The 27,744-nt window shown below is 44.5% G+C and overlaps 1 protein-coding gene across 1 annotated transcript in view; it reads right to left on the reverse strand.

Moving 5' to 3' along the window:
• ANTXR1 (anthrax toxin receptor 1) overlaps positions 1 to 27,744 on the reverse strand; it is a 219,398-nt gene that overhangs the window by 58,347 nt on the left and 133,307 nt on the right. The window contains exons 13-16 of the mRNA XM_005867817.2: positions 26,426 to 26,521; positions 10,956 to 10,997; positions 5,161 to 5,256; positions 3,474 to 3,641 (exon numbers count right to left, since the gene is read on the reverse strand). Of these exons, the coding sequence (XP_005867879.1) occupies positions 3,474 to 3,641; positions 5,161 to 5,256; positions 10,956 to 10,997; positions 26,426 to 26,521 (402 nt within the window). The remainder of the gene's footprint in view (positions 1 to 3,473; positions 3,642 to 5,160; positions 5,257 to 10,955; positions 10,998 to 26,425; positions 26,522 to 27,744) is intronic.

Genomic DNA, 27,744 nt, shown 5'->3' on the forward strand with positions numbered 1-27,744 from the left:
TATCTGCCTGCTCTCTATCTATGAGTCTGTCTCTATTTTCCTTGGTAGTTCAGTTTGTTTATTAAATTCCATATATGAGTGAAATCATATGGTATTTATTTACTTTCTGAGAAGGGCCATAGAGCAAATATTTTAGGCTTCGTGGGTCAACAGGCAAACGCAAGGATATTATGTAGGTACTTATATAGCCATTTAAAAATATAGAAACCATTCTTAGCCTGTGGGCCCTATGAAAGCAGGTGGCAGGCCAGGCTTCGATTGCTGATCCCTCTCTATGGCCACAGTTCCCATTGGATGGTTTCAGCTTTAGAAAACTGGCTCCAGTGACCCCATCTCTCCTCCTTGCCCGCAGGGCAGGCCGAGGGGTGTAACAGCTCGGGTCCCTCCCTTAGCCCTGCCCACACCTGTGCTCGTTTAACCCTGTTGCGAGTGCCTTCTGTTTCCTGCCAGGAGTGTGACAAATCCAGCGAGATGGTCCAGGAAAGGGAAGCAGAGTTTACGGTACTTCATGAGGCTAAATGCTTTGTCCAAGGCCTGGCGATGCCCACGGGCACTGTGGCTGGAGTGGGGCTCATCCTGGAGCATGCAGCACGTTCAATAGGATAAACACTGACTTTCTGGTAGGAAGTCTGCCCGTCTTCTGGACAAACAGTATACATTTTGACTTTTGAATTCCTTTCTGTGCTTCTATTTTCAAACTTCCTTGTCCCGGCCCGTTCCTCACCCCAATTCAGCCCAGATATGCATAAGATGACCTCTCTTTTTCTCTCCTTCCCTCGAAGAGATAGCAAGAACAGTGTCACCTTCTTGGAACGGAGGGTACCAAAGCGATCCGTGTGCTCCAGGAGAGTCTAACCGGCAGGAAGCTCTGGGAACGGTTTCATAATTACATCCTGTGCCTCAGCTCTGTAACACCAGAAGGTGGAACCCTACTCTGTGCCAGGTACAGTGCTATTCACTGCCAGGTCTAAGGTCCGGTAAGCATAATGGGTGCCTTCCAGGGGTCACCGCTGGTGGAGAGAAGACTCATAAACATGCTCAGTCACACCAGAGCAACTGCATCTCTCCCACTGAGCGATGTGCCCTGAGGAGCGCGGCATGAGCTGCTCCGCCAGCAAGAGGGCGGTCACCCTTTCTCAGGTGCTAACGAGGGAGTCCGGTGAGGCGCTGAGCCAGTCCACCGGCATCACAGGTCTTTCCTGCCTGGCTGTTTGGGTGATTCTTTGAGACTCAGATTCCCAGCCACTTGGTATGAATCTAATAGTTGTGTTTGTGGGAAAATGGACTATGAAATCCAGTGTGGTCTCCTTATCGAGACTCCTGACAAACCCACGAGCTATGATCAGGGGCTCTTTGCCAGACACCTCAGGGAACCTCCATTGGAAGGCTGGCTGGGACCTTCGTGACAAGTTCTTAACTGGGCTTGTTAAAACCCAGGTTGCTGGGGTCCCATCCCCCATGTTGTTGATTCAGTGGGTCTAGGTTGGGGCCTGAGAATGTGCATTTCTAACAATTCCTGGGGGATGTTGATGCTGCTGGTCCAGGGGCCACTGTGAGAACCAATGATTTAACACAAGGACAAAGGAGGGGGCTCAAGAGCAGGGACTGTGGAGGGAGCTGTAACGGGGGCAACAGAAGGTTATCACTTGGGGAGTTTAGATGTGAAATTTGAAAAGGGAAGCTTTGGGGGGGGGGAAATCATTTTATTTAATGAAAATAAGTGAGCAAGTTGTGATGGACGGTATATCTTTGAAAGCCTTTTGTGAGACTCCGAGTCACTAGGTATGAGACGTTGGGCCTGGGAATCTGTATTTTTAAAGCTTTCCCAGGTGCTTCTGATGCTCAGCTAGGTTGGAGAACCTCTGTACGCTCCGTATCTAGCAGTGCCTGGCACATAGTAGATGCACAACAAACACTCAATGAATTGCTACTAATTCCAAGTGGGTGTTGGGAATGCTTTTAGATTCCTAAACCTAGTTGTCCACGTCCTTATTTATTTCATAAAACTCAGTCTTAAACCCCCAGTTGATAAAGGAATAATGTGCTGTCAAGCACAACTTAGATTCTTCAAACAGAATGCATATTCTCTCAATGTCTAAGAATACAGAAATAAAAACCTGGCTGTAACCAAATATGTTGTGTTACTCAGAAGGTATAGATGGCTGCAAACGACATCAAAGAAAAACCCCTTTCGCCTTCATCTCTGAGGTCCTCTGCGGCTCCTTCCTGTCTGTGCACGCATGCACGCCACTGCGGGTTCCACATTAGAAAACAACTACAAGCAAACAGCTGTTAGTCAAGCAGCTACATTTCGCCCACAGCTTTCTAGAGTTCAACCCACTGCCCCAGGGGTTTTATCTTAAAAAAGAATCTCACTGCTTTAAACACAGGCGAGCCAAAATGTAAATACCTTGCAATTAGTGTGGGCATAAGCTGGGAAAAGACAAGTACCAATAAAGTGTCACTTGCTGTTTAAAATGGTAATTCCTTTGATTTCATAGGAGATGGGATATTCTGAGCAAATAACTCAGAGAATGATGAATGTTATTTTTACTGTCATTGGAAGAGGGGTAAGGCTATGCGTTTGTGTGTGTTTGTGTGTGTGTGTGTGTGTGTGTGTGTGTGTGTTTGTGAAGAGAGCAGGCTCTTTTACTGAATCTTTCACTTGAGGCCTTGCAGTTGGTTCAGTTCTGTTTGGAGCACAGAAGTAGAGGCTATAGACCTGAGTTGGGGGTCTTGGGCTCCGGACCTGGGTCGAGCGAGGACTTTACTTACCTCAGTTTTCTTAAGTTTTATGAAATGAAGAAATGGGGACAGACTCACTCAGAGTCTTTTCAGCTATGATTTTCTCATGCTCTTTGACAATTGGCATAGTGCAGATGTTAATGGGCAAGCCTGAAGAGCAAGGGTATTGAATGAATCACGTATATTCCAAGACATTTGTACCCCAGAGCAAGAGAAAAGAGCCTCCAGGAAGCATGAACTGCCTCCTATAGTTTAAAGTTCCTAATAAGCCAGAGAGATTTTAAGATTTGAAGCTGTGGGGGGAAGAGACATGGTGGAGAAAAAAGGGGTTTTGCTCGAAGCCAGAGAGAGTGAGTCCTAGATTGATGGCCAACTCAATCCACCAGTGTGGCGGGAGCGGAACGGGCTTATGTTATGGCAAGAGGAATTGCTTACCGATGAAATGAAATGTTATACAATTTATAAAGATCCTCTGGGGTTACTACCCAAGTCCACCTTCATTCCGCTACTTTGCTATGATGGTTTAAAAAAGCCTAGTTCTCAGCCTTGATAATGCAGAAATTGAGAAAAAGTAAGTACCTGCACGTTTAAGTCCACGAGTTGAGAAATTTGTTCCATTGTGATAATCTGGAATTTGGTTTGATATTTCATCATGTCAAAGAGTCTGATTCTTACTAAAAGTGCTTTATCAGGAGTGAGGATGGATTTGTAAGTAGAAAGAGACCCACCTTGATGGGAGAGTACCACTTCGGCGGGGAGGAGGGCCGCCGCATGTTGTTGTTGAGATTTCGAGGCTCAGGGAACTCGTACTCCTGCTCTGGCATTTTGACTCTCGCATTCTTTGCCTTTTCCAACTTAGCACCTTCTTCTGTGGAGCCCTTTTCTCCCCAACGGACCTAAATTAAATAACATACAAAAAACCAAAATGACAAAATAAAATATGATGCCCCCAGAGAATGGGAATCACAAATACATACGTGATAGGCAGCGCAGGTGCTCCCCCCTCCTCAATTCCTTTGGGCTTTGAGGGCCAGGGAAGAGGGAGGTGTGGGAAAGGGAAAGGGCGAGGGCTGAAGGAGCGGAGAGAGCAAACCACGTGGATGGATATTTAGGGGTGGGGACAGCAGGTGCAAAGGCTTTGCAGGCACAGGTGAGAACTTGGATTTTATTCCAGGGAGAGAAGAAACCACTGGGGGTTTGAGCAGATGAGTGAACTGCTTCAACTCATGGTGGACAAGATATGGGGTGCACAGTTAAAAGGCTGTGCCTTCCATTTCTCCATCTAATGCCTCACAATGTATGTCCCTACCAGATCCCAAGTATGAGTTTTCATCAGTTTGCTTGGGTTTTCCATCAGTGAGTAGTCAGCACATAGATATGAGCACAGCAGTCCTCCCTTATCCCTGGGGGATGCGTTCCAAGTGGATGCCTGGAACTATGAATAGTACTGAACCCTATATATACTACCTACTTTCCTATACACACATACCTATGCTAGAGTTTAATTTAGAAATTAGGCACAGTAAGAGATTAACAATGATAACCAATAATAAAATACAACAATATAACAATATACCAATATGAAAGTTATCTTTCTCAGGAAACTAGCATGAATTTCTTTTTCCTTCTTCACAAATTTCATGGATTGAAGATTTGTTCTCATTCTAGATCTTAGCAACCTCCGAATATGATTTTTTTTCTTTCTTGGGAAGTCGAGAGTTTTCATCTTTGTACTCAAAGGTAACATTTTATGGCTTCTCTTCGGCACCTGCAACCTGCCAGCATCACTGCTCTTGGGCTTTGGGGCCACTGTGAAGTAAAAGCGGTTTCCTGAACACCAGGACTGCAATGCCTCGCCAGATGGTCTGATAACTAAGAGGGCTACTGACGGACTAACCGAGGACAAGGAGCATCTACAGTGTGGATACATGGGATAAAGGGGTGATTTACGTCCTAGGAGGGATGGAGCGGGACGGTTCGAGATTTCATCATGCTACTCAGAATGGTGTGTAACTTAAAATTTAAGAACTGTTTATTTCAGGAATTTTTGGACCATGGTTGACTGCAGGTAACTGAAATTGTGGAAAGTGAAACCACAGATAAGGGGGGAAGGGACTACTGTACATTAAACTGTTCTCTTACCTCCATCCTTTATTTTTATTATTAATCCTAACCAGAGGATATTTTTCCCATTCATTTTTACAGAGTAGGAAGGAGGGAGGGGTGAGGGAGAGAAAGAGAGAGAAACATTGATGTGAGAGAGACACATCGATTGGTTGCCTCCTTCACCTGCCCTGACTGGGGCCAGAGATCAACCTGTAACCCAGGTAAGCACCCTTGACCAGGAATCAAACCTGAAACCCTCTTGTACCCAGGCAATGCTCTAATCACTTAGCAACACCGAGCAGGGCTTACCTCCATCCTTTTAATGCCTCCAACACCTCGCCCACCATAATAAGAGGCATCCACCGTAGGCCACTTTTTCTTAGGCAGACCATCATCATCTTCCTCCTGCAGAGAGAGTGTGGACATGAAGGAAGCAGAACACACGCTGTAGGTATATGTCCACGGTGGCAACATGGACAAAAGGAGACTGTCTGGGTGAGATGATAAAATAAAAACAGAAACCTCCAATAACAATGTAATTCACAGTATTTCCCCCCATGATATAGTTTCAGAAGGCTTGTGTTGTCAAACCAGGAACCTTAGACATCTTACATATATGGTTAAACTTTACAGCTGGAGGCGGATATGTGTGTGTCTGTGTGTCATCTATGAAATAGGGCTTCCCTGGCCTAGTGCCATTTTCCAAAGGAGAACCTAAAATTATATCATCCAAAACTGAACATAGCAGCTCCAAGAACACAAGAAACTCCAATAATAAAGCTGCTTTACTCAATAAGAAACGGAAATGGCTTGATGAGTCTCCTGAGTTTTTAAATGACAGGGGGACAACCAGGAGAGATCACCTAATTGAGCCTTTCCATCGCCCAGAAGAGGACAGTCGGATTCAGAGATATGAAGACATCAATGGAACTCAAGTTCCAGTCAGGTTTCCTGATGCCTTGTCCCAGGATCTTTCCCCCACATTTGCACACCCAGCTGCCCTCACTCTCATCTCTTCCTTCCTTGCCTAGAGGACTTACTGTCGCCTCTATTTCTGGGCTGTGCCTGAGTGAGGAGGCGGGGCCAGCCTCCTGCGCATGTGCAGGGACCCGTGTTTCCACAACAGGAAATGCCAACACTTAAATCAGCTCCACGTGCTCCTGATCCACTAAGCCTGCTGTTTAATCCCCTGACCCGAGCTTGCCTGCCAAAGTCAAACAACAGCAGAAGACAACACAAAGGCCCAAGCTTTGACCAACGAGAGAGTTGAAATTTCCCTGCAGTTACCATGGCTCTGTTTATACATTCTAGAGACTGGAGGGTTTTGCAATCTTCGGATGAGAAGGGAGTCTTTGATGTGTCTTTGGCCAAAAGTTGGTGGATTAAAATCACAGTGCCCAGCAATTCCACTAAGAAAACCGGCAGCACCCGGGGTGACCCTCACATCTAATGAAGTACAAGGGCTCTTGGCAAGTTGCCCTCACATTGCTCTTCAAGGATGTAGCAGGGAGGGGAAACCGCCAATGTAGAAATACTCTATGATTATTGGATGACAGATGGATAAGCTGACTTGCTTTGTCTGAGCAAAGCAGTAGGAATCAGGGGTTGGTGGGCAGTTGGCAGAAGATGAGCAGGAAAGAGTGGAACTGAGCTACCAGTACCCACCTGAGGTGATGGCTGAGACCCTCAGCAGCCGGAATGACAGTGATGCTACAGAAGAGGTTGCTTAATATTCGGTCAGGAGTTATTCATCGGCTGCACTGTGCTGCAACCACATACTTTTAATCCTTCAGCAAAAGTCCCTATGCAGATGGCCTTGTGCCAGCGGTGCCTTTGGGGGAGTGTGGAAGTCGAGTTTGTTAGGTGGTGTCCAGCAAATGAAGAAGGGGAGTTATCAGAGGAGAGGCAAGAAGTAGGAGTTAGTGGTGCCTGGAGAAACCACAGAGCTTGGGGAGTGCTGGTTTCCCATCAGGGGAAGTTATGTTTAAATCTTAAAGGATGTGGTGGCCCCAGACATCCAGTTGGCTGATGTTTGGGTCACATTTCTCAGATGGTAGAGGACCATCTGACCTGCTTGTCCTCAGGCAGACCTGGGCATGTCCTCGGTCACAGTCCTGCTCTAGAAAGAAATAGCTGTAGACTCTGAGGTCAGATGCACACATTGGGTTAGCCCCAAATAGGCTTAGTCCCGTGCTGCCCTCAGACACTGAACTTTTCTGTCTTTCCAATCATGTCAGGCTTTTGTACGGCTCCATGCCCTGGACAACACCACAGTCTTGATGTGCACAGCTCCCCCTGGAGTTGTGCATATCGATGGCGGCCCTCTTAGACTCAAGCTACAAGTTCTTTAATATTCCTGCTTCTCTGATATCTAGATGGCCAGCTTGACCCAAATAGGCTCTCAAACCCCGATTCACTGCAGGTGCCAGAGGGAACTATCTGTGGAAAGGAAAATGTAACAGAAACAGAATCGAGCCCAAGGAAATAGTTTTAAATCAGCCTTTGAATCCATTTAACATTTCGATGAACCATAACCCATCTTAAATCCTTGTGATAAGCCCTGATAGTTCCAAATAAGAACCTCTATTTGTCCATTGCATCTTTCACTCACCTGGCCACTGTGGCTGAGCCCCCTGAGCCAGTGCAGTGTGATATTTTGAGAAAAATAGAGAGGATACAGCTGTCAACACAATTGTTCACATTTATAGAGGAGTAAGTTTTGTGAGGGTGATGACATGAAGTAAGTAAAGGGCAAAGGCCCCAGAAACTCCCAGGCCCAGGAGGCTCTGAAGGGCTGAACCTAAAGTAGAACTGGCTGCTTATGTCATCTGAAGTCTTTGGGGATAAGCCAGAGAAGTCATCCTCGATGTCAGTCTTGGAGATGAATTCCTAGGAGTGAACTGAAAAATCCAGCAACCCCTTTGTTTGCAAATATAAAAATTCCAAATGACCTAAGATTTCCTTGTTCTGAGCTGTAGAACATGTCATGGCACCAACATACCCTTCACATACACACCATGACTAAGGATGATGCAAAGATTTTCTTGTATTCTTCAATAAAGAATAGTGTATTCATTTTTTTTAGAAGTAACGTGTCTTTTTTTAAACTACTGAAATATTGAATACTGAATTCTGGGCCTGGTCTAGTACTCCTGTTTGGCATGTACACAGGTGTGTGCGTGTGTGAGTGTGTATCGGTGTGCAGTTGATGTCCACTGGTGGTAGATTAGCCCTTCACTCCTCTAGAAGGGGAGGCTACTCTGGCTGTCTGTGTAGACATAGCTGTGAGGGACTGCAGGACTGCTGGTTGGTCCTAGACAACTTGTATAATTTTCCCATCACTTAGTTATTTACATCTAAAAAATTCTTGCCTCGGAGAAATTGTTGGGATCAGTAAGCGTGATAATAAACCTAAAAATAAGTTCATCATTCAAAGGCAGGTGCTTATTGTTAACTGGATGCCCAGTGTCAATGCCTTCAATACACATCCCTCTCCCTCTCATAGAGTCAGAAAATCCATGGAACTACTTAGAACAAAACCAACAGCTGAAGTGCTCTATTATTGGTTTCTCCCATAAACTGTCAATTATTGGGAATAACTAGAAATCAGTGAGGAAACCTCACTCTGTGGCCAATTAGAGCAGAAATGCCCCTCTCAGTTGTTAAAATGGAGTTTCCTTGCTTTTGCTGAGATCTTGACATTTCAATTAATTTTTCTTTGACCCCCTCTTTATACAGAAATATCACTGTTGGTTGCATGGAATCTCAAAAAGTCATGGCTTTTTATGTTGTGCATACTGGTGTTCCTTATTAAAGAGAATCACTGTGGAGCGCATTATAAATTTGTGTTCATTCTTAAAGTTCATTATTTAAATAGATATTTGTCTCTTGGGATACGATGCTAATAGATCTGATGAAAGTTGAGATAACAGATCCTTGACTTGCTGATATATGGATGGCAGAGAGTGACTTCATATAGCTAGTAATTGAGTGTTAGACAACAGGCTAAGCTCTCTGGGGATAAATCAAGGATTAATTAGATATAGATCTTGGTCTTTAACTAGCTAATGATCTTAAACATTGACGCAGAAGGAACAGTCAATGAAACACCCTGGGAATGCAGAAAAGGGAGAAATGAGAAATGAATTGTGACTGGAGGAATTAAAGTGTGGTTTCAGAGATAGTAGCACATGAGCTGTGCCTGAAGGGCTGGTGGGATTTGAACACAGGGAGCTGGAGTGGAGAAGGTTGTCTGGGTTCTGACTATGATTTTCAGGGCATTGTGTAAAATACTCTGTGTGGGCTAAGTTATATTCTCTGTTTTTGTGGGATTTCTTTATTATTATTTTTGCCAAAACACATTAGGTGGGAGATTAGGGCTGCTTAACGCCCAGGGCCAAGGGACTCTCATGGCCAAGATGCACGCTAAGGTCATCAGCACCGCCTGCAGCCCGCTCGCCAGCACGGAAACTCGCTTAGGTCCGGCACAGCCCTTTAAACCTCAGGCATCCCGAGGTTGTCTTTCTGCGTCAGAAACCAGGTCTGCCTTCTTCAGGTGAGACTTGTCTAAGAATATTAGATGAAACTGGAAAAACTTAATTACTTCTCTTGCTTTCAGCTATTCTTTCTTGGTATTTTTCAGGTTCGAGCCCCACTCCCCCTCCAAAATGGTAGTTCATTCTACACGTACTTATTAAACTGTTCTGTGTGTGCAGTCCTATGCTAGATGATGGAGTCTGGGGTAAGCCATACCCCACAGTCTTACACCTAAGTCTCCTGGCATATTTTGGCCACAGTAGCTGCCACATCACCTTCCAAAGACAAATGTAGAGCCAGCACCAGAGGAAAGGGCAACGACTCCTCTAATTGAAAATAATGAGGGGAGGGAAGAGGGCAAACAGACCAACCTCATCAAGAGAGTGTCGTGACCTATTTTTCTTTGGAAGTACAAGAGACAGCTGCGCACAGCAGAAGCACTGCCAAACTGGAACTTGCAGGAACTAACCACCGTGCTTTCTCTTGAAGGATTAGGAAAAGGCTTTTGTGGATGTAAAGAGGGTGTTATTTTTCCCCTCCCTCCTCTTTGCACGGCAATGTAATTTCCTCCCCTGATTTCTGGGCAGGAAGTTAGCATTCCAACAAGATGTGCTTTAATTGATGGCAGCTATTAAATCCCTTGGCTTACATGCATATGGTTCAGGATATAAGAGCCACATGGAATTTTAAATGCAATCATGATTCTTTCTGTATGTAGGAAACTTGACAAAGACATTGGGAGGAGGAATGGTGAGGGGGTGGTGCACGGTTTGCACACAACAGACCTTAGGGATTAAGGACCATGAACTAGAAACCTCATCATTATAGCCTTTGGTCCCACTGGGTTTTCAGACCTGTACCCTGGTTTATAAATTGGTGAGCATTGCATCCAGGGTGGCCAGCTCTCCCGGAAGTGATCAGAGGACAAGGAAAGCCACTGGCTGAGCACTCTTACCCCCTCTCCCCGAATATGCTCCTTCTCACCATCAGCCTTCAATGCCTCCACTCTATTCTACCCCGGGCAAACTTCTCACTGGCCAACTTATGGTGGAGCCTAAGATATTTTCCTTCCTTCAAATGATGAGGATTTGAGAGTATGGCCAGGATATTAGCATATCCCCTTCCAAAATATTTTCATTACTTCCTGGCAAATCTTTAGGTAACATTGTTTTAAATTAAAGAACAGGCGGTTCCTAGAATCACTGATTTTCCCTCATCTGCACACATAAAGCATAAGTCTCTGCAGGGAGAAGAGATCCCTAAAGTGTCTCTTTTAGAGGAAAAATAATTGTATTGATAAAAACGTTTCTGTTTTCATCTCAAATTTTATCTGTGCAAGGAGAAACCTTCCCAAGCCTCTGTCTGTGACTGCCAGTTTAGTTCATTCCTGTTCATCTTTGGTTGGGAAAGAGCCAAAGACCTCCCTGCCTGCTGCTTCACATGCACTGGGAGCCTGGGCCTGACTTAGCTCTGCTTTGCAGGGGCCCGAGTCTCAGCCCAGTCCACTCAGCTCTCCACCCCACTCCCACACCCTGCCCCGCTGGCTACACCTGGCTCTGGTCACTCACCTCACTTTCCTCAGCAGGAGGTGGAGGCATCTCCTTGATAATCTGAGAAGAAAAAATAAAGAACAAGTCAGTGGAAATCTCCAGCCACCTGCTCTTCAAGAGGCCTGCTCTCAAGAGGTGTCTGGGTAGTGTGGCCATAATTGCCATTGAAACAGGCCCAAGCAAGACAGGCTTAGTCAATGCCATGATGTGTTTTTGTGGGCAGAGTAGCTCAGTTAGTGAAAGTATGGTCTAGGCCAGTGATGGCGAACCTTTTGAGCTCGGCATGTCAGCATTTTGAAAAACCCTAACTTAACTCTGGTGCCGTGTCACATATAGAAATTTTTTGATATTTGCAACCATAGTAAAACAAAGACTTATATTTTTGATATTTATTTTATATATTTAAATGCCATTTAACAAAGAAAAATCAACCAAAAAAATGAGTTCGCGTGTCACCTCTGACACGCGTGTCATAGGTTCGCCATCACTGGTCTAGGCTGAGGGTTCCATTCATAATGGTGTTTTGTTGTAGTTTTGTATAAAGGAAAAAATGTTTCATAGATAACAGTTTCATCTCTTATCCCAGGTAGCTATCGTGCAAATTTATTCACTCATTAATCCATCCATTCATGCATGAAATCATTTACCCGTCCATTCAAACAGCTACATATTTAACAAACAATTGTACACGACAGAGGTTGAGATGGTGCTGCAGGGAGGAGTCAGGTAAGGACCATACAAGCTGTTGGTAGTTCTGTTAACTGTCACTGGTCCCAAGGAGTACCCATCCAGGGAGGGTGTAGGGTGTGAAAGTCAGGCAGATCGATTCCCAACAGTGGGCAGTGAAGAAAGGGTAGCCATGGATTTTTTCAGGGCCCTGAACTTAAAGGGGTACAAAGGTTTACATAGCAACATTATAAGATTGTATTTTGCAGTTGCCCTGTCATTGGGGCTGAAGAGAGACATGTGGACACTCGGGGCAGGCAGCAGTTGGGGGCCCCTTCCATCCAATGAGAGGATGAGTGACACATGGGAGAAGGACAGGGAAGGAGGACAGCTGGGTGGCAGTAAGCGACCTCTCCTTACTCGTGTCCCCAACTTGCACACCCCATTCACAAAAGGAAAGCCCTTGCAGTTCATTAGTCTTTTACAAGGCAGTTTGGTCATCATCACGGTGACTCTACTATGTCCTTTGTTAGCTCCTTCTTCTCATCTCAAGCTTATTAATGGAATTTTGGGCCAGCTACATACAAGGCAGTCCTTTTCCTTAAGGAATTCAGGTAAATACAAAGCTCATTATATGTCTTTTGATGTTTTAGTGCCAGGGCTGGTGTGGACCACTTGTGGATGGGTGCTTGGGCACTGCCCACCGGACCAGTTCCTTGATCCAGTTGGAGAGCTCTCCTAGCTGCAGAGCAGATTGCATAGTAGGCATCAAGCTCTTGCCTACTACGCACACATTTCCTCTGACTTAACGAGTATTCTGGGATCTCATTTGGGCTCTGATTCCCACTGTTATCATCTGGGCTACCACTATCTGTCATGTCATCTCTCTATGTTGAGACAGGCTACTGGCTTGAGGCTCTATTAACACCAGCCTGGGGATTGAGACTCCACTCATTGAAAAGGACAGCATTCAATTAATTAAGGACAGCAGAGGTTAAGGTCTCCAGGGGTTTCAAACTATCATTTCATCTGCCTCCACTTCCTGGCCATTGTGGGAAGCCTGCTGAAGGTCTCTGGAAAGCATGAAGCCATGATTTTGCTCACCCACTCAACTAAGAAAATCTCTGGGGAGGGCCATTTCTGCCCAGAGCTGATTTCCCATCATCCCAGAGGCACTGATGATTTAAAAACAGGAAATGCCTGGGAATACGAGGGAGGGTGGGAGGCTGGGGACAGCCATCTAGAATGTGTCTCTCCTCTTTGGGCAGGGTTAGGGAGGGGAGTGAGAGGGGGCAGGACAGTTGGGAAGACAGACAGATGATGACAGGGGTGTTGTGACAGTGTGCATGGGAAGGACCATGGGTATCTGGAGGTTGGGTGCAGAGCAGCTGAGCTTCTGTCTTGACAGGGCTACCAACTTCCTCCCTCCTTGCATGGCAGCACAGTGGAGTTGTCCGAGCAACCCCAGACCTGCCCTTCTCTCACTGAGGATTTGACAAGTCCTTGAACCTCCCTGAGCTCCACTGTCCTCATCTGTCAAACATTAACCTGGCAGGAATTGAGTCACGATGAGCAATCATACTTGTAAAACACCTGGTATACAGTGGGTGCTCAATTGATGGCGCAGACTGTTATTATTATTTTCCTTTTCCTTTCTTGCCATCTCTGTGTCTTGTCGTTATTGCATCTTTAACAAAGGTTTCACTTAACCCCTGTGTGAACTAAAAGGCTATGTATGGTCGTTTCCAGATGGAGCAGCCTAGAGGCCAGAGCTTCATAAATGAGTGACAGGAGGCTGGTGTGCAGGCAGTGGCCAGGGGCTACAGGAGGTCAGCAACAGCATTTTTCACCACATATGTGTGGGCACATGCCATCAGCGGGGAAGGGCCGCAGCAAGTGGCCCACCACTCCAACCAAACCATTCAAGCCATGTCCCAAAAGACAGTGCCAAAATACTCAATTTAGTATTAATCAAAGGTGGACTAATTTACAATCCAGATTTCACGCCGACATGCTGTAAACTGGGCACCCGAGCTTCTGGAAAAATGCCACCATGTTCAGGTAAACAGAATTTAGGCACCTCCAATCTGGTCTCATTGGTTGGGTGTCTGACGATATTCAGCAGGAAGGAGGAAGAAGTCTTCCTAATTTCCTAGTGCTTCAAAGCACCCCTCCCAACTACCCGCTCCCCCCATCACCAGTCTTTCACTGGGCTCAGAGAGCAGCTCGCCCATAGGATGGCAGGGGAGTGTTTCAAAGTGTGATCTAGACAGGCTAAGTTGAAGTCATGAGATGACTTTTCCAAGCCTTGAAACTGAGTAGACTGTCTCCAAATGAGCCAAAACCTCCTGCCAAGACCAGCATATGCGCCACCCAAAGAAGTGACCTAAGCACAGGGACACGTCAGCCTTCTCCAGCCTTACCCCTCTCCCTCCCCCCCATCCAGAGTGCATGTCGCCTGAAGGAGCAGGTGGGCAGCTCTTGAATTCAGCGGGCCACCCAAAGAAGTGACCTAAGCACAGGGACATGTCAGCCTTCTCCACCTTACTCTTCACCCTCCCCCCCATCCAGAGTGCACGTCGCCTGAAGGAGCAGGTGGGCAGCTCTTGAATTCAGTGCCGCTGCCTCCTTGCTGTGCAGTGGCCCAGGGCTCACAGGATAAAATGCTAACTGCCCCACCCCCCATAGGCCTGCATGATGTGGCCCTACCACCTGTCTACCTGACTCCTCTCCACTCTCCCCTGCACTTCAGCCTCTGGGTCACCTTCTTGTTCCTTCCATGCACCCTGCTGATTCTCACTTGCAGCATCTGCCTAAATGCTTGCCATCCCTTCCTGCTTTATCGCACACCTGTACATACCCCCGTTAACACCTATTCATTCAGCAGATCACCAATAAGTACACCTCCCCAGGAAGTCTGTGACCTCACAGAACAGGCAAGTTCCTGTTCATGGGGTCTCAGGTAACCCGGTGGTTTTTCAATAGCACTTTCAATGGTAATTAAAAGGTTAATGGCATCATTCTCTGCTTCCAAGTAGTATGACTAGAAAGCATTTCCAACAAGAATGCAAACTAGATTCCGCTGAGCACTACCAAGCGTAGGCTCAACTTGGCCCACTCCCTTCTCAGAAGGTTCTGGGAGCTTCCTCTTGGTTGGGAGTGGGCTCCTCATCTCTTTTCTCATTAGGAGGAACAACTTAAAGATAGATAAGCTTGGAAGGATCCTTAATCAAATGTGTAAAAAGAAAATTCCTCAACAAACGTATCTATAAACACAACATGGTAGAACCAAATGGCAGTGCGGGGGGCGGGGGGGTGAATCCGGGGACATTTTTCATATTTCTCCTCTTGAGGCCCACCCCACCCCTCCACTTACTGCCATCTTCAGCTTACGTATTGTGGATGGGCAGAAAGTGACCATTTGCCTCCTTGGAGTAGCTGCCCTAGAGTCCGTCTGGCATTAGTGGGTGGACTGGCGAAGTAAATTGGGGTAAGAAAAATGAGGTGGGATATGGAACTTCTGAATTCTAGTAATGTTTCTTTGCTACCTGAGAATTTCTTGAAACTGTCTCTGCTGTGCATTGGGAGATATGGCTCCTCTCTCCACTTATCAGTGCTTTTAGCCCTGGTTTTAGCCACCTTTGTTTAGGTAGACGTGGGATGGCATCAGATTTGACAATGACTGTTATATGGGTTAAGGAAAGAGAGCTAGAAAAGACCAGATAGAAGCTTACTAAATTGAAATCTTACTGGCCACTGTAAGTCAAAACAAAATCAAGTTTTCATGTACACCTCTTAGTTTGGCTGCTGGAAATAGTCATGATGGAAGATGTGGAGATATCGTTAGGTTGGCAAAAATACAGTAGAAAGATCACACATGCCCAGGTCCTGCTTGACACCTGGGAACTTATTCTGGTTTTATGAGTCAAGTTCAACTGTTTAGGTCTCCATAAAACTCTTTCTTAAAATTTATTTTATAAAATGTGAAGGTGAAATTAAGCACATAGTGAGTTTATTACACTTGTTTCTTTTTCTCCAGAAGTATCCAAATTCAGCTCCTACTTTGTAGGATTTGATCCTGGCCACTTGACTCGTTCTTGCTATAACTCTGCTGCTACAGTCCTGGGCAATGGAATGTAGAACACAGTCTACCCTCTTCCTCCTCCCAGGTGATAGCCACCCTGGCTCACTAGGCGTTGCATTTAAAGTCACGAGTGAGGGCAACATGCTGCATCAGAAGCACGCAGCACGGGTTAAAGAAAAGGCTATCCTGCTGACAACAGCAGAATAGTACTTTCCTGGCATTTGGTCTTATTTGGAACCACACAAATAGCTTTTTTTTTTTGTTATGAAAAGAGAAACTTGGCAAAACAACAAAGGCTGGATTTCTATTTTAAGCCAGTGCAGAGGAATAACAAGACAATGAGTCACAGCCGTCCACCTCTGTCGTGACACTTCGATCTAAGAATGCCCTTCCTTCCGTCCTGTCTCCGTAACTCAAAGCCACAGTGCTACATCATCCTCATCCACCAGGAGAGTTTATGTCTTTATTTTTCTAAAATCAAGGGAAAGTGCTACATTCACTGTAGCATTATTTTAATTAAAAATGTAAGATGCTTCAAATGGTGAGATTTTTGAGTTTATTTTAATTTGTAAAAGGGTATTGTTTTATGAGATTGCACAGTTTTGAATGATCTGCTCCCAACCCCATCCTCCCCACTAGTCCAGTTATTTTCATGGGGCTGAAATTCCATATGCAGCGATATTTTTAGGAACAGCCTTCATTTTATAGGAAAAATGATGATATCTAGAGAACTTTTGGTGCATCTGCTACTTAACAACTAGTGTTAACTTTGGAGACAAGAAAGGAGAGGCAGTTGGCTGGGCCTGAGTTCCTCATCTGATTTCTGGTCTTTTGTACTTTCCATGTTTAGTAAAACCCCAAGGAGGCTGAGTAATCATACTTCTTGTGTTTTTGGTAATTTTGGATCATGAGCTCATGTGTAGTTTGCATTTACCTATGCGAATCCTTTGAGGACTGGGTTGCGGGATCAACCTGCCAGAGAGGACTCAAGTTTCCTTCTGCAGATTCCTAAACACTTCCACACTGTGGCCTTCTCAGCTTGTAATTTACAGAACTCCAAGTAGTATGTACATATTTGAACTTTAAAACTGAGAGGTTATGGTTCTGAATTCACACACACACACACACACACACACACACACCAAACTCATAGCCCATTCTTTCACTTAAGGCCCAATTTTAGGCAGAAGACTCAATTCCAACTCCCAAACTTTTGTGGGCTTATCTATGTAAGGCTATTAGACCAAATGTCTGGGCAATTAAAATCAGAATATCTCTCCTAGGACTGCTATTGCTTTAGGGTCAGCTAACCATCAGATTTCCAGATCTGTCTTTATTTTAGCTCTGGAAATGTCCCCTATTTTCTTGTGAGCCTGGTTATGCATTTAAAACAATGGTTATTATATTTTTTCCATTTTTGTTTTGTTTTGTTATGCAGTCCACTGTATCACCAGTTAAGAGTAATTGATTTTTCACAAATGGTTACCTCTTGCATGCTAAGAGAGGTCAGCTCAAATAAGTGTATTTAAATGGCTAAAGATATTTGGAGCCTTTGATTGAAAACACTGCATATCCTGGGACTTCTAAGATAAGCTCTTTTTTTTCTGTTTTTTTTTAAAATTCTTTATTAGTTAAGGTATTACAAATGTGTCCTCATACCCCCCATTAAACTAAGATAAGCTCTTAACACCACCTCCTCTTTAGGGTCAGCTAACCATCAGATTTCCAAATCTGTCTTTATTTTAGCCCTGGAAATGTCCCCTATTTTCTTGTGAGCCTGGTTATGCATTTAAAACAATGGTTATTATATTTTTTCCATTTTTGTTTTGTTTTGTTATGCAGTCCACTGTATCACCAGTTAAGAGTAATAGATTTTTCACAAATGGTTACCTCTTGCATGCTCAGAGAGGTTAGCTCAAATAAGTGTATTTAGATGCCTAAAGATATTTGGAGACTTTGATTGAAAACTCTGCATATCCTGGGACTTCTAAGCTAAGCTCTTAACACCGCCTCCTCTGCTGCCTCCCTGGCCTCAAAGGTTCTGTGGGAGGAGGAGCCCCCAGAACAGAACTGTGTACAGAAGGAAGGCCAATTGAGGTCTAAAAGGCCATCTAAAGAAGGCTTTACTGTCTCAGATAGAAGGGGATGCTTGCTCTCACACTTTTACATTCTAAACTTCCATTCTGATTCCTAGTCCTTAGAATAAATACACTTCTAATTAAAATCATGAAACCAAGGAAAAATAGGCGACTGGATGTGGAAAGTGCCTATGAAGTATGAGATGAGAGCTAATGTCAGACAAATGACTCTTACTACTATAGAAATGGTATAAATATAATAGAAACTTCCCAGCTGATTAGAGTGGGTTAATGCTGGCCACGTGCTGCCTGAATGCAGTGGTTTACACCATATAAGTTTATCAAAGGCTAATGCCAAGTATTGATCTAGAACACAGTACAAGAAATTTTCCAAAAAATGAGCTTACTTTTTTTTTGATATTTGGAACTCAAACTTTAAATAATTTTTGGCCTCTCATCTCATCTTTCTTAAGACTGGGATTGCTTAGAAGGCCACATTCACCAATAAATAAAGTGAGAGTAGTGGCAGGAATTTCCTCATTTGTTTATAAAGCCTAAGTGATTTGCACGGTAATTTAAAATAATAGCTATGCATAGTCTCCATTAGATAATATGTATGTCAGAGTCACTGTAAAACTCTAAGTGAGACAGTGAAAAACAACAACAACCATGAATTCAGATTCCCTGAGGCTCAGAGGAGGAGGGTCTGATCCACCTGGGTTAAATGCAAGGTGATGCCAGCCACTGGCAGTGCCTGTGGGAGCTGAGCCGGGCACACAGGGAACAGGATGTGTTGGTACTGTTCACTGTATGTTCACGCTTGTTGGCAATGACGCAGCCTTTGAGGAGGGCAGGGAAAATGTTGCACCTCAGAACTCGGGAATCAGTTGCTTTAACATTCTCTAGGGTTATGTTTCCTACACAGTTTTTGGCAGAATACAAATGTCCTTTCAGATGTCTGTATGTCAATGGGTGGGAGTAGGGATAGTCCAAGGAAGAGTTCGAAGGTAAAAATAAGCTTAGCAATTCACAATGCAAATTATCCTACTAAAGGCTCTGAGAAGTCCTACAGTGAAGATTGAGTTTAATGGTCTCTTTCAAACTTATTGTCTAAACCCCTTGTGGTTTTGATACGTAACCAGGATGGAGAATTACAGACCAGGGAATCTTGGTCTGGAAAGAAAAGAGTAGACTCACTTACACAGGTATGAATATAAGGTAACCTTAGAGACAATATGATCCCAATTTCATAATTTTTCATGTAAGGAAATTAAGGTTCAAAGGATTTACCTTGAATTGATAGAGGAAGATCTCTATGGGAACCCACTTATCTTTATTTTTTAATTAATTATTATTCTTTTTAATCCTTACCTGAGTATATATTTCTATTGATTTTTGTTGTTGTTGTTAGAGAGAGGGTGAAAGGAAGGGAGAAGGGGGAGCAAAAGAGAGAGAAACATCGATGTGGAGAGAGACACATCGGTTGGTTGCCTCCCACACATGCCCTGACCTGGGCTAGAGATTGAGCCTGCACCCGAGGTATGTGCCCTTGACCAGGAATTGAACCTGAGACCCTTCAGTCTGTGGGTCAACATTCTAACCATTGAGCAAACAAGCTAGGGTGGAACCCATTTGTCTTTAATGATAGCTCACACCTTTCCAGTTCACCAGCAGGGGTGAGGGTGTGGTGGTAGGTTAGAAGGCAAGCTGTGAGGCCAGGTGGATGGGAATGAGGGAAGCCATGAGGGCAAGGTGAACGTGAGCACAGACTGGTGTGTGGGGCGTGGGCTGTGGAACTCCAGAGGTGAGGGCAGGCCATGGCAGAGCTCAGTGTGTTAGTGAGAAATGATCTTGTCAGCTGCAGGGTGAGGAGTGTCCAAGTGGGAATGGGTGGAGGCTGGAAAGGACTCTAGGCTAAGGAGCTGCTTGTACGAGTCAGGTTGCTATTAAACAAACTGTAAGTAAATCCCTTTGGTGATGTTAGGCTTGGTTGTCTGGCCCTGAAAATTAAATGTTATGCTTAAAGATGTGGAGAACATTACCTGAAGACTTTATTTTTATTTCATTTAAGGCACATCAACTCCTTGATTCATTTTTGCCCTTTGCAATTTGCCATTGGCGATGTCCAACGGGCTTATATGTTGAACTATCCTTGAAATTCAATAGTGAGTTAAACATGATCTTCTACATAAATTCTTTAAAAACTAACTCTTCCTAAGAGACTTATAAGGCCATTACAAACAAAACAAAGAATAGACCTCTGTTTATATGGAGAGAACTTGTGAGTGCACGCACATTATCCTGTCCCAAGGAACCGAATAAAAATAGTTGCCATTATTTGAACAGGAATGTGATGATTTGATTTGACTTAGTGGTTTATATGGGGAGAACTTGTGAGTGCACGCACATTATCCTGTCCCAACGAACCGAATAAAAATAGTTGCCATTATTTGAACAGGAATGTGATGATTTGGTTTGACTTAGTGTGATTTATTAGTGGGATTGCAGCTTTACTGCAAGATCTTCCCCACCCCCCTTTTACTTGTGGAAAAAACACATAACAAAATTTATCATCTCCATCATTTTTAAGTATGTAGTCTAATAGTGTTGGGGGAGAGAGGAGTCAGCAGTGCCTACAGCTGTTACAGAATGAGGAATGAGCAGAGACCACTGCCCAGGGAATTCATTTGCAAGAGATAGACTGGAGAAATCATGGGGTTGGAGGTCAGGGGGCAGCAGGCTGAAGTGAATGGGAGGAATTGTGGAGTGCCTACAAAGAAGTTTGCAGATGAAAGGAAGGGAGAAAGAAGCGAGTAGCTTGAAGGAGAAAAAAAGTCTGAGCCATTTTGAAGGTTGAAGGAGGCTGGCATACTTTTGTAGGCAGAGGGGAGGAAGACCGTGGCAAGGAAAGATACCAGAGGCAGAGATGAAGTGAGAGGGGACACAAAATGAAGAACACAGTGGAAAGAGAGGGAGAAGGGGCAACTGCTTCTGAGAGAGGGTGTTGGAGGAGGACATCAGCGTACGTGTTACCGAAGTGGAAGGGTTTCTCACAGGACAGCTTCTGCTTTTTCACTGAGACAGAGGAGCAGGTTGTCTATGGAGAATAGAAGAGCCAGAGGTAGGACGGGGATCTCTGGGACAGTGGCAAGCGTTTGGGAGAGGTAGTGTGAGGATGAAATCTGAGGCCCCAGAAAGATGAGATAAAATTTGCTAAGCACGCTGAAGGCCTCCCGAGTGTGCAGTGGCCTCACCAGCATACTTGGTTGGCAGTTCTCTTCAGACATGATCAGCCTCCTGGGAGCGAAGACGAGAGACATACCATTGCTAGATCTAGGTGTAGGGGTGGGCAGGGCAAGTGAGGTGGGAGTTAGGGAGTTGAGGGTGTTCATGAGAGCATTCAGTAGATTGAAAGACCATGCAGGCATTTATTCCATCCCCAGATTTTTGATTTGGAGGAGCCAGTCCCCACTGTCTATCAGAATCTATCAGTGTCTTGCTACCTGCTGAAATGTAGGCAGATGTGATGGTCTTTGTTGTGCACATAAAGCTACCAGCCTAGCTGGGCTGCAGGCTCACAGCAGGCATCGTCTCTTGGCTGGGATGGTCTACACCCTCAGGGCTGCCTGAATTTTCTGGAAAAGTTTAGTGCTCTAACATCACTGATTCATTGTTGATTTTTTTTCTATACACTGAGTGGCCAGATTATTATGACCACCTGATGTTTGTAGGCAAATTAGCTATAATTTTGCGCTGAAGTTGCTAGAGGGCCAGACCATTATAAACAGGGAAGCGGTTGTTTACCGACAGTAGAAGTGATTTTTTTCTGAAGATATGGGTAAACAACGCCATTTAACAGCCTTTGAACGTGGGATATATAGTATCTAGTATCTAGTATATATATAGTATATACTATATAGAGGTATACTATATGTATATATATCCCAAGGTGGTCATAATAATCTGGCCACTCAGTGTATATACATTCAAGCCATTCGTACATTTACTCTCCTAATACATTCCAACTCTTTTTTTCAGGGTTCTCATCTAATTCAGATTTCCTAGTCTTCCTCTTTTTAAAGCTCAATTTAGAGATTTCAGTCATATTGGACCAAACTTACAAGTCGATGGAGTGGCCATGGCGTGACTTAAAGGGTCTGGCAAGGCCCCTTGTGGAACTGAGGCAGGGCTTTATTTATTTATTTGTTTAAGCAAAATATTGAGCCCCTTGAATTCCCTTTTTGAAAATGCAAATAAGCCCAGGGGGCCTAGTCCAGTGCCTCTCTCCCTTTCAATGTGGGTGCTTTTGTGCCAATGAATAAATGCAGGAATCTTAGAAGCCAAAGGTTTACCCAAGGACACCAAGGGCCAAGGTAGAAATCACCAAAAGGTTTTGAACCAGAATCTGGCCATTCATTCTCTCTCTCTCTCTCTCTCTCTCTCTCTCTCTCTCTCTCTCTCTCTGCTTCGGTCATTAATGAGAGATTATACTCCTCTATGCAGGCAGTAAGTTATCCCAGGTTCCATCTGGTTGGAAGATAAGAACCTAGGTGGGAGTGGGGTCCTTTAGGAAAGGCAATGGATAGCAGCAGTCGCTCTCACCCATCAGATTTCTTCTTCCAGACAGAGCCAGAGGAAGCCAGAAGATGCTGAGGCAGAGGGCAGGCCTGCCCATAAGCACTACGCCTGGTCTGATCATTACATGTAAAAATGCTCTTTATGTTTAGTAAATAGGGACCTGAGTATCTGCCCTTCTACTCTGGCCGCCCACTGGGGCTTCTTGGACAACCCTGCCCTTCGTGTCTCATCATACAGCAATTAAAAGGGTAATATTTGGCTCAGGTGGGATTGGAGTTGGGGGCCTTGCAACTGGGGTTGTTAAATAATTTGAATATCACTCCTGGAAAGAACTTTGCAGAAACCGAAGGAAGGGACTCAGCAGAGACGACCCTTCTGTACCCCACATTTTGTAGGCCCTTTCTGCTCTCTGGCTCGTTTCCATCCTTAAAAGGCAGTTATGGTGCCAGGTCATGGGGCATTTCCCACACTTGGGGCAGGGCAGGGAGGGTGACAGAGGAAGGTTTCAGGCCATGATTTACAAGGACACCTTCGGCTAGTCCCAACATTGTGGTGAGGGGGTGGGTGAGGGTGGGAGGCGATATTTGGCCTCTTCCCTGCATACTCTCTCTAGAAAACACATGACTGTATCTTGTCCCCTTTAAAGCATCATTACTCATCAAGGAAGTGAGTGATAAATTTGGTTTGGGGTCACATCAAGCATCAGAAATAAGAGTGAAGACAGTTTTTATAGACATCTTAAGCAGGAAAGTTAATCTCCAGGATCTTTCCTTGGAAAAAAATCTTTCAGGATTTACAAAATCAGACATTAAGACATTCTGGCTGCCTTCCAAAGCAACATGGACTTAACCAGATACATTCATTGAAAAGTATTTTGAATATTGCAAAATAATATGGTCTTGGATGACACTGCTTCCAATAATGAAAGACATGAATTTAGAGACATTTCCCTGCAAATAAAAACATAATGAGATATCACCTCATTGCAAAGACAAGAGGTAACGTGCTGGCGAGGATGTGGAGGAAAGGGAACCCTTGTGCCCTGTTGGTGGGAACGTAGTAAATCAGTGCAGCCACTATGGGAAACAGTAAGGAGGTTCCTCAAAAAATTAAAAATAGAACTACCATATGACCCAGCATTTCCACTTCTGGGTTTTTATCCAAAAGAAATAAAATCACTATCCTAAAGAGATAGTTGCAGCATTACCCAAGACAGGAAAACAACCTAAGTGTTGAACAGATGACTGGATAAAGGAGATGTGATTTATATATAACATTATATATTAACAATGTAACACTATTATCTATATTGCCTATATGTAATATATATAAATAATATCATACTACTTAGCCATAAAAACAGAAAAAATCCAGCCATTTGCCACAACATGGATAGACCCCAAGGGCATTATGTTAAGTGAAATAAGTCAGGCAGAGAAAGACAAATACAAATACTGTATAATCTCACTTATATGTGATTCTAAAAAAAAAAAGAAAAAAAAAGAATGAAGTCATAGGAACAGAGACCAGGTTTGTGGTTGCCAGAGGCAGGAGGATGGAAGGTGTGGGTACTGGGTGAAGGTGATAAAAAGATATGAACTTCCATTATAAATAAGTTCTGGGGTGTAATGCACAGCATGATGACTTTAGTTAATATACTGTATTGTTTATTTGACAGTTGCTGAGAGTAACTCATTAAATGTTTTCATCACAAGGAAATAAATTTGTAACTGAGGTGATGGGTGTTAATTAAACTTACTGTGGTGATCATTTTGCCATATAACATATATCATTATGTTATGTTGTACAACTCATACAATGTTATATGTCAATTATATATCAACAGAACTGGAAAAAAGATTTGCCACTAATATAAATTGAATGACACACAATACAGTAAAATATTCCTATTATAGTAAATATTTTTAAGTATTAATGGTAGTACACAGAACTTAACTATGTGCCAGGTGCTGTTTCTAAGTAATACATACACACACATGTATATATGTATATATGTGTGTGTACATATGTGTGTGTGTATCTATAATAATAAAAGCTTAATATGCAAATCAACCAAATGGCTGAACAGCGGAATGACTGTCCGGATGACCTTCTGGACAACCTTCCGGACGAAGCCAGGGCTTCGAGGGCTGCCGAGGCAGCCGGGGTTGCAAAGGCCTACTCTTGCATGAATTTCGTGCATTGGGCCTCTGATATCTATCATCTATCTATCTATCTATCTATCTATCTATCTATATGTGTATATATATATGTAAACTCTGCATCATCTACTTGTAAGGTTGGTGTTCTTATTGTCCTTACTATACAAATGAGGAAACTGAGGCACAGAGAGGTCAAGTAACTTGTCAACGATCACACAGCTAGTTAAGTGGTAAAGCCTTGCTTGGCTGTTTTATTGTTTCTAGTTGTCCTGGCCCAGAGGTAACTGTTTTTAATAATCAAAGGGACAAGGTGAACAAGAGTGATGCCTACTACACAGAAGCCCTGGTTTCACTGCCTGCTGCCAGCATCAGCAACCCCGGCTACCCGCTTCTTTAAGAGCCCACTGCAAAGTTCTCCCTCCCCAATTCCAGACCTGAAAATGTGCCTTAAAAATTTTTTTGAATCACTATAGAAAGCACTCTGGCTAACTCATGATTCCCCTCCCCCAACTAAAATGGCTGTGCAGCCACAGGTATTTAAAACAACACCTAACTCTTGGGGCTACTATGGTAGGAATCAGTTTAACATGTTGGTGAGATCAGGCCAGTCTGGGTTACACTAGTTGACCGGAGACTCCCACAGGTCCTGAGCCCCTCCCTGAACACACCCACTCTTGTCTGCTGTAAGTCATCTCTTTCCCTCAACACCCACGGGCTTCTGTTGATGCAGGAGCCTCTCTCTTTCCACAAGCTCCTGCCACAAGGATGCACCTTCTGGCTGAGTGTCTCATCTCCTTCATTCCCCTTCTTTAAACTGTCACTCCAAGGTCCTTCCCCTCCTCCTCACATCTAGCACTCCGACGTTATGGTCTTGGTTCAGCTCAGTTCTCCATACAGATGTGAGTCCCCTTGCACTGTGTGCTGAGTGCTGGCGTTTCAGAGGTAACATGTGACAAGCTCTTGGTTAGAAAGGCTCACTGTGGATCCCCCCGCAGGACCCTCCTGGGAAGAACTAAGACACAGAAAATGGAAGATGCCATGGCAGCTGGGCAATGCTCCTTTGAGCCTGCCTTTTTTCTTTTTTTTTTCCATTTGGCTATTACTCTGTTTGGGCTTTTCCTAGTCTAGGAACCAGGGAATTGGTAAACAGAAATTGGTAAACAGGCAGTATCATTTGGGCGTGGCAGGGGAAGGCAGCTTTCTCCAGGCCCTAAGCTATTCATGGAGACACTGGTCTGAGCTATGCGGTGGCTCCAGATGTGGAGGCAGGTTCTTATTGACCTTGTAGCCAAAGTGCTTAGACCAGTGCAGGGCATACAGTAGGTGTGTCCTGTAAGTGTTAGCTACAAGGAAAGAAACAAAGGTAGGCACCACTCTTTATTGTTAAAAGTAAAGAGCCCTGAGGCATTCTTTCAGATGGGCTGACTGGTTGCTAAGACCAGGTGGCCTTGGGAGAGCATCAGCGAGGGCAACGCAAGTGTGTGTGTGTGTGCACCATGCATATATGCTTATGACATGTCAAATACCACTCATTGAGGGCAACGCAAGTGTGTGTGTGTGTGCACCACGCATACACATGCATATATGCTTATGACATGTCAAATACCACTCATCATTTGCAGTCTTCTGTGGATCCTTCCTAAGCACCGGAGCCAGAGCAGCCACCTCAGCTGCCTACCTAAAGGCTGTGTCCATGGGATGTCCCACTTCCTTAACCCATATGGACTCCTCATGACTCCTGGTTCCATTGAACAATGCCATTTTCATCGGGTTTGTATAAATTGTATAAACAATGTAAGACTTGTCCTCAATGTTTGCAGGGTCTTGTCACCCTATCCTTCTCATGGTCCTGTTAACTTTGTGTCACCCTTGGCTTTGAGTGGCCCGAGGCCTGGGGAAGGAGGAGCTTTGGGCACTTACCACGGTGCAGCAGAGGGGCCAGAACCACCAGAGGAGAGCCAGGGCCAGGAGCAGGAACAGGATCAGCAGGGCGATCGCCAGGATGGAGCCATCGGACTGCAGGGCCAAGAGAAAGGGGGTCAGCCATGGGCAGGCCATGTGTGCAACAAGCGGGTGAGCTCAGGGCGGGGCAAAGCAACACCTGTGCTCTCCCCCTCCCATCACCAATATGCAGATTTAAGGCCCTGAGAAGAGCACAGTTTATCAAGCAAATTGTTGAAACTGCCCATCATTCTGGGCAAACACTCACTCTATGTAGCCAATTCTCATGAGAAAAATATTTGTTGTTTTTTTCAATGAGGCCCTGCTCTTCTCTTTGAGCAACATACTGAAGGACCAACCCTGCAAGAGACAGAGCAGTTGCGGCCCAGGCACCTGGGTGTTGAGGTGGCCTACCCCTGCCCATCACTTTGGGCCATCACTCTCTGCCCAGTGACAGCCTCCCACATCCTGGATCTTCCCGAGGCTGTGAATGGAAAGTCTGGGGCTGCCGATCGAAAGCAATAAAGGGCAGAGGGATGGCAGGGAGCGGAGGGTGGAACAGCTGCTGCTGAACCTGGGAGGGGAGGGTGTGGTGGCTGAGTCAACTCTGCCAAGGTTATGTGAGGGCTGAGGGCCAGGGAGTGAGGCAGGCATTCAAGGCGAATTCCATCCACTTCAAAACGTGCCTAGGCCAGCCCTGAAAATAGACACGATTGTTGTGGCCTGAGATAGTTGTTAACTTTTAGTAAACAGAGATCCTACTCAGTGTTGGGATTCTGGGGTTGCTGGCTCAAGAAGCAGATGTAAGTCTCCTCCACTCTGCCTCCCTCCTGGCTACTGGGAGTGGAAATGGGTGCAACTCTCAGGAGGGGAGATGGCAAGGGGCTTCCCCTTAGGTAGGTATTAATTGTTACAGGTACTCCTTCTACGTAAAGCTGGCAATTCTACATTTAGCCCAAGAAAACAATCAGGAATGTCTGCACAGATAATAATAATAATAAAGGGAAAACCTAAATGTTTAACAATTAGGGAAGGGCTAATTATGCACTATAGAACCACCATGCAGCCAATTACCATGCACACATTTTGCTTTCAAATATTATTTAAATGACATGAGAAACATTCCTGGTATAATTAATGAATTTTTAAATAAAAAAGAAAGATTGAGGAATATTTACTAAAATATTGATAGTTTTGCTGGTAGTATTTTTATGGTATTTTTCTTCTTTCTTTAGAAAAAACACACACCATATTATGAGAAAATAAACTATTGAAATAAACTACTTTAAAAATCTGCA

Source organism: Myotis brandtii, unplaced genomic scaffold, assembly GCF_000412655.1.
Source record: "Myotis brandtii unplaced genomic scaffold, ASM41265v1 scaffold251, whole genome shotgun sequence".
Lineage (NCBI taxonomy): Eukaryota > Metazoa > Chordata > Mammalia > Chiroptera > Vespertilionidae > Myotis > Myotis brandtii.